Genomic DNA, 12,781 nt, shown 5'->3' on the forward strand with positions numbered 1-12,781 from the left:
AATATACCTACTCAAAGTCAGTGCATTTCCTATCTAACTTGCCAGACCCCCAGACATGACAGAACATTACACCTGGATTTTTTTTCAGATTTTGGAATATATAATGAGAAATCTTGGGATTATCGTCATTTCTGACTCTGAGTTTTTGTGCTACAGGGTTTTTATCTTACACTTGTTCATTACACGTATGTACTTAACGGTAAAAATTATTGCATACAATTAATACAATGAGAATATAATGTGTGCAGGGTAACAAAAGCAGCTTCGGGAGAATACCTGAATCAGCTGTTGAACAGCAACAAACAACCGCAGGTCTTCAGTCTCCACCTACGATGACATGTTTCGATCAAAACCGTTACATTAAATGGTATTTGTATTTTACTTTCTTTTCGGTTTAGGTAAAGTAAGAACACAATCAGCATTGTAGACATGTTCTGGTGCTAGAGTTTCTTCAGTGGTGCCTTGAAAATGTAATGCCATTATGTAGGGTATATTAAAAAAAGACAATCAGCATTGTGGACTTGTTCTGGTGTTAGATTTTCGTGATCAGTAGACACTTTAAGAAATTAATGCTGTTCCTTTTCTTAAATTTCGGCAACCAGCCTGCTGAATATTCACAATTACTTTCAATTTTCAGTCTGTCATGATAGATCTTTGCTTCATGATCAGCATACCATTAAGCGGCAAATTGACGCTACATGATCAAAATCTTTATTTTTCCCTTTATGCAGTATTTTTTTTCTATTTTTCATTAACTTCTGCTCATTACATATGTGAGGTCACTTCTCAGAATTGTCTGTGCTGCGCAGAGACCTGCTCGTTGTCTGGGAACCTTCCCAGCGCCTTGTGGAATTTTCCATTTGCGACGTCATGTCAGTGCTCGGAAAGAGAAAATTCGGATTTTGGAAACTCAGATAAGGGGTGTTCAATCTGTACTGCAAACAGGAGAAGCAGTATCACTGAAGGTGAGAAAGTAATCGCAGAAAAACATCTGAAATGATTAAGAAAGCTGTTTCCAGTTACAAAAGCTGTTTCCAGTGATCAAAATTCACATGCTTGTAATGATTGCTTTTTCCTCTACCCAATCCCAGTACATATTTATTCAATAATGATCAATAGGACAGGACAAGACAAATTATTTCATTGCTCTGTTATTATTTTGAATTCACTCTGGGTAAAAAGAAAATTGGAAGGTACTTGGATTTGGACAAGGACTGAGATGGGATCATTGTCAGGAAGAAGAGCCAGAAACGCCTGACGCCCAGCCACACCTCGAGAGTTTCCATTCACACCCAGTGCTGCAGCTGTGCATAAGCCTGGCTTGGCTTTACATGCGCCTGTGTTACCCACAGGACCTGAGTGGAAGCCAGAATGGTAGAAAGCGAGAGAAGCTGAAACTGGGAAAATTACGAGATGCGGGGACTCGGCAGGGAAAGAGACGAGGAAAACAGAAACTAGGCTGGGCAGGTAGGAAGAGGCAACCAAAGCAGGTTAGGAGGTGTGAGTTGAGTGGATTACAAGGGATAAAGAGATTTTTAAGAGATTAAATTTATTTGTCACATGTATATCAAAACATATAGTGAAATACAGAATTTTGCATCAATGTTCAACACAGTCCAAGATGTGCAAGTGTTGCTATGCACCCAACTACATAGCATGCCTACAACTTATTAAAGCCGAACCATACCGCATCCAATTTCTCATCCAGGCAGTGTACGATGTGCTTACAAACCCATCAAACCCGCACACATGGGGCAAGGCAGAGTCATCTGCGTGCCCACTGTGCTCCAAGAGAGGAACCCTGGAGCACATCCTCAGCGGCTGCGCAAGGGCACTTGGTGAGGGGCGGTACAGGTGGAGGCATGATCAGGTCCTGAAGACCATCACTGAAGCCATCAGCGTAAGAGCTGAGTGGGCGAAGCAGACCATTGCCTTTGTCAGAGCTGGGGAGCAGCCAATAGCCGCCAAAAGAACATCTGCAGGCATTCTGACCTCTGCAAGGGACTGGCAGCTCTTGCTGGACCTCGAATGGCAGCTGAAGTTCCCCAACCATATCGCAGCCACCACCCTGCGACCAGACATTGTCCTAGTGTCTGAGTCTACTAAGCAAGTGGTGCTGCTGGAGCTGACAGTCCCATGGGAAGATAGCTTGGAAGAGGCCTTTGAAAGGAAGCTCTCCAAGTACGCAGGACTGGTCAGTAACTGTCAGCAGGCTGGATGGAGAGTGAGGTGTCTCCCAGTGGAGGTTGGTTGTAGGGGATTCGCAGCCCGTTCCTTAGTTAGAGCCTTCAGCATTTTGGGCATCGAGGGAGAGAGGAAGAGGAGAACCATCCGCAGTACCATCAATGCGGCAGAGAGGGCCTCAAGATGGCTGTGGCTCAAAAGAGGGGAGCCATGAAATCATAAGTAGCTAGCCATCTGGACACAAGCTGGGGTCTGATCAGCCCCGGCTGGGTCACCTGGAGGAGGCTGTATGATGTTGAAAGACCCAAAACACCCAATGATTCCAGGAACATCACTGAAGATGTGTCCAGAAGCATCAGTAGATGTATGTACACAGCATCCTAACTCATATGTCTTTGGAAAGTAGGAGGAAACCCACAGGTTCTCAGGAAGTACTTACAACCTCCTTACAGACAAGAGCAGGAATCGAATCTTGATCTTACCGCAGGTGCTGTAAAGCAGTACACCAACTGCTACACTACTGTGCAGAACTGCTGATGGCAAAACCTGGGAGCCATGAATGGGAGGGGGACTTGGAAACAGATCAGCAGAAATGTAAAATGAGATAAGGAAGAGGGAGAGGAACTCAGAATGGGTGAGGGTGTGTGAGGAAAATCAAGGAGAGATGTTCTGCAATCTTCCAGACATTGGCAGTGCTGAGGCCTGTTCTGTTGGAAGTTCATATCCCAAAGGCACATAGGAGGGGGCGGTTCACTGTCTGGTATATGGCTGAATCGCCCAACACCTTCATTGTCAATCAATGGCCGTGGATAGACATGTCAGAATGGGAATGGGATGTGGAATTAAAATGTGTGGCCACTGGGAGATCCTGCTTTCTCTGGCGGACAGAGCGTAGGTGTTCAGCAAAGTGGTCTCCCAGTCTGCGTCAGGTCTCGCCAATATATAGAAGGCCACATCAGGAGCACCGGACACAGTATAGCACCCCAGCCGACTCACAGGTGAAGTGTTGCCTCACCTGGAAGGACTGTCTGGGGCCTCCTCTACTGTAAAGATGAAGCCACACTCAGGTTGGAGGAACAACACCCTATATTCCGTCTGGATAGCCTCCAACCTGATGGCATGAACATTGACTTCTCTAACTTCCGCTAATGCCCCACCTCCCCCTTGTACCCCATCCGTTATTTATTTGTATACACACATTCTTTCTCTCTCACTCTCCTTTTTCTCCCTCTGTCCCTCTGACTATACCCCTTGCCCATCCTCTGGGTTTCCCCCCCACCTTTTCCTTCTCCCTGGGCCTTCTGTCCCATGATCCTCTCATATCCCTTTTGCCAATCACCTGTCCAGCTCTTGGCTCCATCCCTCCCCCTCCTGTCTTCTCCTATTATTTTGGATCTCCCTCTCCCCCTCCCACTTTCAAATCTGTTACTAACTCTTCCTTCATTTAGTCCTGACGAAGGATCTCGGCATGAAACGTCGACTGTACCTCCTCCTAGAGATGCTGCCTGGCCTGCTGCATTCACCAGCAACTTTGATGTGTGTTGCATAAAAAGTGACTTGACTTGACTTGATTGATAAAAGACAATGTCAAAAGCCAGGCCCACTCTTAATCCCTGCCTGGTTAATTAGCAACTGGAAGAGGTAGTGTTATACATCTCTCACATTTTAGTTTTCAAAAACACAAGAGATTCTCTAGATGCTGGAAATCCAGAGCAACACATACGAAATTCTGGAAGAACTCAGGCAGGTAAGGTAGCATCTATGGAGATGAATTCGCAGTCTAAGTATCGGGCTGAGACCCTTCCTAATGAATGGTCTCAACGTAAATGTTTCAAATACATTGCCAGAATTGAGAGAAAACAGCGCTTTTCTTCAGTGGGATGAATGTTACAGCAACATTCCTTGTTTTTATGAGTTCTGGAAAATACAGGTGTCCCCCACTTTTTGAACGTTCACTTTACGAAACCTCACTGTTACGAAAGACCTACATTGGTTCCCTATTTACGCTAACAGAAGATGTTTTCACTGTTATGAAGAAAGGCAGTGCGCGGGGAAAAGCAGCGCGCGAAAAAAGTCAGCGGCGATAAAAAAATCAGTGCGTGCCCCGAGCAGCTGCTCTCCCTCAGATTCGGAATGGCATTCTGGCGGGCATTGCTTAAACACGTGCCTGTGAGCAGCCGTTTGCAAGATGTTGGAAAAGCCTAAAAGAGCTCGTAAAGATGTTACACTTAGCATAAAACTAGACATAATTAAGCGTTTTGATCGTGGTGAATGAAGTAAGGACAAAGTGAGTTTGGCTTGTGGAAGTTGACAAAGATGATGTTGAAGAGGTTTTGGCATCCCATGACCAAGAACTGATAGATGAAGAGCTGATGCAATTGGAAGAGGAAAGAATAACAATCGAAACCCAATTCAGTAGCCAAAGTGAAGTCGTCCAGGAACTGAACGTGAGGCGACTGCATGAAATTTTCGCTGCAATGATAAAGTACGACTTTAATTTTGAAAAGGTATGTCGGTTTAGGGGATATTTGCAAGATGGTTTGAGTGCTTACAAAGAACTGTATGATGGAAAAATGCACGAGGCTCAGCAGTCAAGCAAGCCTTCCACATCAGCCACAGCAGACGATGAACCTCGACCTTCGACATCAAGGCAGGCAGACATAGGAGAAGATGAGCTGCCTGCTCTAATGGAAACAGACGATGAGATGACACCCCAGTGTCCCCCCACCCCAACACCCAGGCCGTGGACAGATACCGATTCACAGAGAATGCAGCGGTAGCCGGGAAGCACACAGCACGTCTTTAAGAAAAAAGCCGAAATAAACATGCTAATTAATTAGGTGCCGCCTGGCATGTAAATGTCCCCCCAGATCAGAAGTGATTGCCAATTGCGTCGCCTCAGATCTGGGCTGACATTTACTCGCCGGGCGGCACCTAATTAATTAGCATGTTTATTTCAGCTTTTTTCTTAAAGATGTGCCGGGTGCCTCCGGGCTACCGCTGTACCCCTGCATGCTTCGCGGTTCGGTATCAGTCGGCAGCCCGAACGGTGGTGGCCACTGCACCACCCAATCTCCAACAACTCAGCCTAACACTGCATCATCAGTGTGCTTGGCAAGCTGTCTTCCTGATTCCGGTAAGTGATACTACACTGTACATACATTATTTCGACTTTATAGAGGCTGTGTATTTTTATATGTTATTTGGTATGATTTGGCAGGTTCATAGTTTAAAGGTTCCTGGAGAGAGTGTTTTTTGCCAACAGTGCTTGCATGATATTTTCTGCCGAGAGCGCTTGCATGAGATTTGCGCTACGGAGAACAGTGCCAGCAATGATTGTGGAAAAGAATTTCTACTTTATATAGGCTGTGTATTTATCATATCATTCCTGCTTTTACTATACGTTACTGTTATTTTAGGTTTTATGTGTTATTTGGCATGATTTGATAGGTTATTTTTAGGTCTGCGAACGCTCACAAAATTTTCCCATATAAATAAATGGTAATTGCTTCTTCGCTTTGCGATATTCCGGCTTACGAACCATTTCATAGGAGCGCTCTACCTTCGGATGGGGAGAGAAACCTGTACTGTTAATTACATATAATTTATATTAAAATATTGCATTGTTTTATTAATGTAAATACCGTATATCACATTGCAAATTCTAGTTTGCAATTTACATACCAGTAAACAATAATGATGGTCCACTTACTCTTTCAATAGTAATGTTAAAGAATTGTTACAGAATATTAGGGGGAAATTATTTAAAAACCCAATTGTAGAAATTAGATTCCTCCCCTAATCAAATATACGACGTGGAAACACACAGAGAATGCTGGAGCAACTCAGCAGGTCAAGTAGCAACTAAGGAAATAAAGAAGCAGTCCACATTTTGGGCTGAGATCCTTCTTTGGGACAGGAAAGGAAGGGGGAAGATGACAAAAACGTGGGTTGAGGGGGAGGAGGCGAGCTGGAAGATGATAGGTCAAGCCAAGTGGGTCGGAAGAGTAAAGGGCTGGAGAAGAAGGAATCTGATAGGAGAGAAGAGTGGACCAAAAGAGAAAGAGAAGAGGAAGGGAACCCAGGGAGGTGATAAGCAATTTAGAAGAGGTAAGGGGCCAGAATGGGGAATAGAAGAAGAGAGGAGGAGTGTTTTTTTTTGTTACAGGAAAGAGAAATCGATATTCATACCATCAGGTTGGAGGCCACCCAGATAGAATGCAAGGTGTTGCTCCCCCACCCCAAGGGTGGCCTCATTGTGGCACAAGAGGAGGCCATGGACCAACGTGTCAGAACAGGAATGGGAATCAAATCTTTGGTCTCCGGGAAATTCCACTTTTCGCAGGTTGAGTGGAAAGTGCTCGATGACCTGGTTGCCCAGTTTACGACGGGTCTCACTAACGTAAAGGCAGCTGCATCGGGAGCACTGGATTCAATAGATGGCCCCAGCTGATTCTCAGGTGAAGTGCTACCTCACCTGGAAGGACTGTGTGGGGCCTAGAATGGAGGTGAGGGAGGAGGTGAATGGGCAGGGGTAGCACTTTGGCCACTTGCAAGAATAAAAAGTTGCAGATAATGATGTGTTGGATGCAGAGGCTGCTGGAGTAGTAGTTAAGGACAAGAGAAACTATCACCGTTAAGGTAGCGGGAAGATGGAGGTGAGCGCCCATGTTTGGGAAATGGAGGAGATGGGGGTGAGGGCAGCTTCAACAGTGGAGGAAGGGAAACCCTGTTCTCTAAAGAAGGAGGGCATCTCTGACGTCCTGGAAAGGAAAGAGGCATCCTGGGACAGATGCAGTGAAGACAAAGGAACTGAGAAAAAGTAATAGCATTGTTACGGGAGGTAGGGTGGCAAGAGTTACAGTCAAGATAACCATGGATATTGGTTGGTTTCTATAATATGTCAGTGGACAGTTTGACTTCAGAGATGGAGACAGATAGGTGGAGATAGTAGTGGAAGGTGTCAGAAATGGACCAAGTGAATTTAAGGGCATGGTGGAAGTTGGAGGCAGAGTTGACAGGCTCATCGTGGGTACATGAAGCAGCACCAATGTAGCGGAGGAAGGGGTTGGGGAAGCTTGGAACTTGGACTGCTCTGTGTCGCCAACAAAAAGGCGGGCCAGTGACCATGGCTACCCCCGGAGCCTTGAGAAAATGGGAGAAGCCGAAGGAAAGCCTGTTGAGGGTGAGGACCGGTTTTGGGAGACGGAGGAGGGTGATGATGGAGGGGAACTACTGTCTGGTTCTTTTATTGAGAAAGAAGCAGTGAGCTCGAAGGCTTTCTTGATGGGGGATAGAAGTGTATAGGGACTGGACATCCATGGTGAAAATGAGGTGTTCAGGGTCAGGGAATTGAAAGTTACTGAGGAGGTTGAGAGCAGGGGAAGTATCGCGGATGTAGGTGGGAAAGGACTAAGCCAAGGTTCGGAATTGAGGCTCTAGTGTATAGTATAGCACACAAGGACATTTTTTTAAACTTGCGCATAGTTTCAGTGAAAGCCCCGTTATCTTCACAGTCACGAGAAATAGTTGTGATGCATTTTTTTAAAGTGGCTATAGGAAAAGCTTTTTATCGAATTCAATCACACAAAACCGACTTTCTCCAAAGCATACGTAGGTTGGCCTCCCTTCTGTGCAAAACTTTTTTTTCTCTCAGGGCCTTTCTTTAATCTATTAAATTCAATAAAGGCTTTGATTTTACTCCACTTTAGACATTTCTTGTTCATGTATTTAAAACATCCAACATTCCATGCTATCTAAGGAAATATAACGTTCCTCCTTCCCCAGGGAACCACTCCCCTTTTCCACCTCAAAACCTTCTCTCTGGGCAAGGACTTAATTGGCTTTTTAGCTACTTCACTCAGATGATTAGTTAATGCAGCTCGTGACCATGTCATCTGAGCTCCAATGCCTTCCAATTAAAAGTCAGTTGTGATAAATGTTTGAACCCATGTCAGTGCCTGGAACTCATTAGTTACCATTAAACTATGAAAATATTGTGATAGTTTGAGGTTTGCTGGTCAAGTCGTTGGAAGTCCAGTCAGGATTAATAATGAGTACAGTAGGAATTCTGAAGCCGAGGAAAAGACGAAGCGAAGTGATCTTCTTTGCAGTAGGAATCTTCCTGGTTGTCTACGGAATAACTCATCTCATTCACAAAGCAGCGGCCTCGTTATCCAGTCGGGGAAACAGTCAACGAATTCGCCGGGCCGTCGCGGGTCAGTTCCTTCTGATTATCTTCACAAAGCAGCTGATTGTTTATGCAGTTTTAATAAGTTTTTGTGCGTGCTGATCTCTCCGCTGTGTGGGATGCATTGTTCAAATCACAATGCAATTGACTTAAACAAATACCAATGTTCTGATTCTTTTCTGACTTTATGCAGATAACTCAACCAAGTGTGTAATATCTCCATCATCGGATTTCCCCGAAGGATTTTTTACGCTGGAAGAGAGAAGAGAGGGAGGCATAATTATTCACTTTATCATCATTCTTTACATGCTGCTGGCTATAGACATAGTTTGTGAAGACTATTTCCTACCTTCCTTGGAGAGTATCAGTGAACGTAAGTGCAAACGTTAACTCTGCCACCTAATCTCTTACACCTGCACCTCCTTCCGGGCTACGAAGTTCAACTTCCCGTTGACACACGTTTGATGCCACTGGGGTTCAAGTGTGAAGCGCCAGTAGCTTTGTCCTGTTTATTTCTGACTTGCGTTGCAAAAGTACCTGATTATTTGCTAACATATTTGCGGTAATATTACTTTATGTGTCAGTTATATGTATCGTGTTTGCACCTTGGTCTGGAGGAATGTTAGTTTGCTTGGCGGTATACGTATCAAAGTATAAATATTCAAAGTAAATTTATTGTCAAAGTGAATATATGTCACCATATACAAAGCTGAGATTTATTTTCTTGTGGGCATACTCATAGAATAATAACTATAATAGAATCAATGAAAGTCTGCACCAACTTGAGTATTCGACCAGTAAGCAAAAAAACAACAAACTATGCAAGCGCAAATAGAAAGAGGTAATAATAAATAAGCAATAAATATTGAGAACGTGAGGTGAACAGTCCTTGAAAGTAAGTCCATAGGTTGTGGGAACATTTGAATGATGGGGCAAGTGAAGTTATCCCCATTTGAACAATGAGGCAAGTCAGTTTACAAAAATCAAGAGAGGCGTTAGACAAGGGTATGTTTTCTCCCCTGATTTATTTAATGTGTACGGTGAAACTATTACAAAAAATAAGAGACATCTTGGGAATCAAAGTTGGTGGTGAAAACATCAATAATTTCAGATATGCGGATGACATTGTTAATTGCAAGTACAGAGGAAGAACTACAAAACTTAATTGATATAGTTGTTGAAGAAAGCGGGTCTATCTATCAATTGCAAAAAGACAGTATGTATGGTGATATCCAAAAAGAAGGAGAATCCTATCTGCAGGCTGAGAATAAACAGGGAAGACATAAAACAGGTAAAGAACTTTTGCTACGTAGGAAGCTGGGTGACATCAGATGGCAGGTGCGACTTGGACATCAAAAGAAGAATGGGGATGGCAAAAGACACCTTTACGAGAATGAAGAGTATACTGACCAACACTAAACTAGGCATGACAACCCGCCTCAGAGTACTGAAATGTTACGTTTATCCAGTTATGTTATATGGCTCAGAAGGTTGGACAATATCTAGTAACATGAGGAAATGAATTGAAGCAGCAGAGACGAGGAAATCTGCAGATTCTGGAATTTCAAGCAACACACATAGAAGTTGCTGGTGAACACAGCAGGCCAGGCAGCATCTCTAGAAAGAGGCAGTTAGTCCTGATGAAGGGTCTCGGCTTGAAACGTCGACTGTCTAGTTAGTCCTGACGAGGGGTCTCGGCCTGAAACATCGACTGTACCTCTTCCTAGAGATGCTGCCTGGCCTGCTGCATTCACCAGCAACTTTTATATGTATTGCTTGAAGCAGCAGAGATGTGATTTTTGAGGAGGATGCAAAGAATATCATGGACGAAACGAATATCTAACGAGGATGTCATGAACAAAGCAAACACAAAAAGAGAAATAATGTATGAGATCATGAAAAGGCAACGTAACTTCATTGGACATGTGATTAGGAAAGAGGAGTTAGAATGCTGAGTAATTATGGGAAAGATTGAAGGGAAGAAAGCAAGAGGAAGACAAAGACAAATGATGATGGAGACAGCAGCCAGAGAACTGGAAATGAATACCAATGAATTGATCCACTTGACCCGAAACAGGAGTGTGTGGGCCATGGCAGTCAAAGCTCAAACCAGGCATGGCACCTAATGATGATGATGATATGGTTGAATGACAATGAACTTGAATTAATAAGGCTGGAAAACTAATCTGGATGTGTGGACTAAAGATCTGGATATGCTGGATCAAATCCCACCAGCAGTCCAACCATGGTGTTTATAAACTTGAAATAATAGAATTGGTAGAAAAATTACTTGGATTCTTGCTTAAAAAGCTAATTCACTTTCAAATGCTCTGTAGGGCAGGAAGTCTGTTGTCTTCATGTGGGCCTTTGGTAAGCTGCTTGGGAGACAAGGTGCTGGCCACACCCATCATTACGGGTGGAGAATCTTGACTACCCACTAGTCAAGGCCTGTGGAGTTTGTGCAAAATGTGACACTAAAATAGTTGCATTGATTTTAACAAATAGTTGTATGGCCATACCTTGGAGGTCATTTAACAAACGATAAAGAAGTTCAAAGTAAAATTATTATCAAAGTGTACATGTCACCATATCTCTCTGCTGCCCATTACGCCACTGGCGTTTAGGGCAGCAATGAAGTTCCTCCATCCCTGGTGGTGATCAGTAGCTCAGTTTTCGCTGCTGTCAGTCATGCAAGTTCGGGAGTACCGTCGCACTCAGATGTAGAAGGATTCTTCATTGCTGTTTCTGTAAAAGTTTTGTTTTAGCCCTGAGCTGAATCCCTGAACCTGGAGGACCGATGGACCACTCTTAGTCTGGCCTTTACCCTTTGACCTGTTTGGCATGGGTGACCCTACCAACAGCCAAAGCATGAAGCCCTGACTCCAGCCAACGTGGCTCTCCAGGTTATTGAGGTTTGCCTCCAAACCCTATGACAAGTTTGTGGTCCTCTTGGAAGATGTCACCATATACTGCCTTGAGATTACAGGTTGGGGATTTGGGGTCTGATGTTCTGTTGGTCTTTCTGCATGGGTGCTCTGTTGAGGGAGGAGGTTCAGGGTTTGATGCTATTGTGGCTGATCTTTTCTGTGAGGGAGTGGGTTGGAGGTTTGATGTTATTGTTGCTGTTTTTTTTGCAAGGGAGGGGGTCGTGGGTTTGATGTCCCTCTCTCAAAAATTAACATTTCGCCCACCCGGAACCCCGGTCGGCAGCAAGAAAGAGAACACAGAGAGCTGAAGGAGAGCAATATACACCACAGTCCAATAATCACATAAATCTTAGAAATTCAAAAACATCCTACCACCAGAACCAAACTTATTCCTTTCGTGAAGGGCGACCACCACGCCACCAACCTGCGGCCTTCTGAGTTCTGCCCACCCGGCTGTCGACCTGTAACCTCCATGGAGAGCCACCACTGACTTCCCCTGTATTTTCCTCGATGCTTCGAAATGGATTCCACCATCGTCTCATGCCCCATCTTGGGTCTTCTCCATGAAGCAGCTCTTAGTCCTCTCGGGGACAGCAGAGCACGAGACCATTCAATCAAACTCCCAACTGCATGTCCCAGGCTCCAACAGTTTCCAAAACACAATTGAGATGAAGAACAAACAGAAGATGTAGGAAAAAGTAAAGAGATTAGCTATCTGAAAGATGTCGCCACAGGAATCGTTGTTGGCTGGTGCCACCAAGACTGGAAATCAAGGAATGGTTATTAACCCTGCACCATCAGACTCCTGAACCAGCATGGACATCTTCACTCACCTCAATACTGAACTGATTCCACAATCCACAGACTCGCTTTCAAGAATTCTGCAACTCATGGTCTCAGTTTTATTTATTATGTGCACAGTTTGTCTTTTGCACAATGGTTGTCCGTCTTTATGGGTAGTTTTCCATTTTTTTTTAGTTGCCTTAATGTGAATGCCTGCAAGAAAATGAATCTTAAGGTAGTATATGATGACAGATGCTGGTGACCTTTTACCGCTGCACCATAGAGAGCATCTTAACATACTGCATCTCTGTGTGGTATCTCAGTTGTACAGCAGCTGATAGGAAAGCACTTCAGTGGGTCGTCTCCAGCGCACAGAAGATCATCGGGACACAGCTCCCAGCCCTGGAGGACACCTACAGCTCTCGCTGCCAAAGGAAAGTGACAAGCATCTGTAAGGACAATACACACCCATGCAATCATCTGTTTGAACTTCTTCCACCTGGCAGACGTTATAAGATTTTCTATGCCCGCACTTCCAGACAGAAAAATAGCTTTTGCCCCAGAGCTATAACTGCTCTGAACCAATCGATCAAGCATCATCCATAAATTTGTTATATTGCTACTTTAATACTGCTTTTATGGCTGTCATGCATCTGAGTTGTGCTTTTGTACTGCTGGACATTGCTTGTACTGGCTG

At 44.3% G+C, this 12,781-nt stretch overlaps 1 protein-coding gene across 1 annotated transcript in view; it reads left to right on the plus strand.

Moving 5' to 3' along the window:
• Positions 1–8,236: 8,236 nt before the first annotated feature.
• slc24a5 (solute carrier family 24 member 5) overlaps positions 8,237–12,781 on the plus strand; it is a 46,289-nt gene continuing 41,744 nt past the window's right edge. Inside the window, exons 1-2 of the mRNA XM_063065095.1 lie at positions 8,237–8,402; positions 8,568–8,747. Coding sequence (XP_062921165.1) covers positions 8,237–8,402; positions 8,568–8,747 — 346 coding nt within the window. The remainder of the gene's footprint in view (positions 8,403–8,567; positions 8,748–12,781) is intronic.

Source organism: Mobula hypostoma, chromosome 13, assembly GCF_963921235.1.
Source record: "Mobula hypostoma chromosome 13, sMobHyp1.1, whole genome shotgun sequence".
Taxonomy (NCBI): domain Eukaryota; kingdom Metazoa; phylum Chordata; class Chondrichthyes; order Myliobatiformes; family Myliobatidae; genus Mobula; species Mobula hypostoma.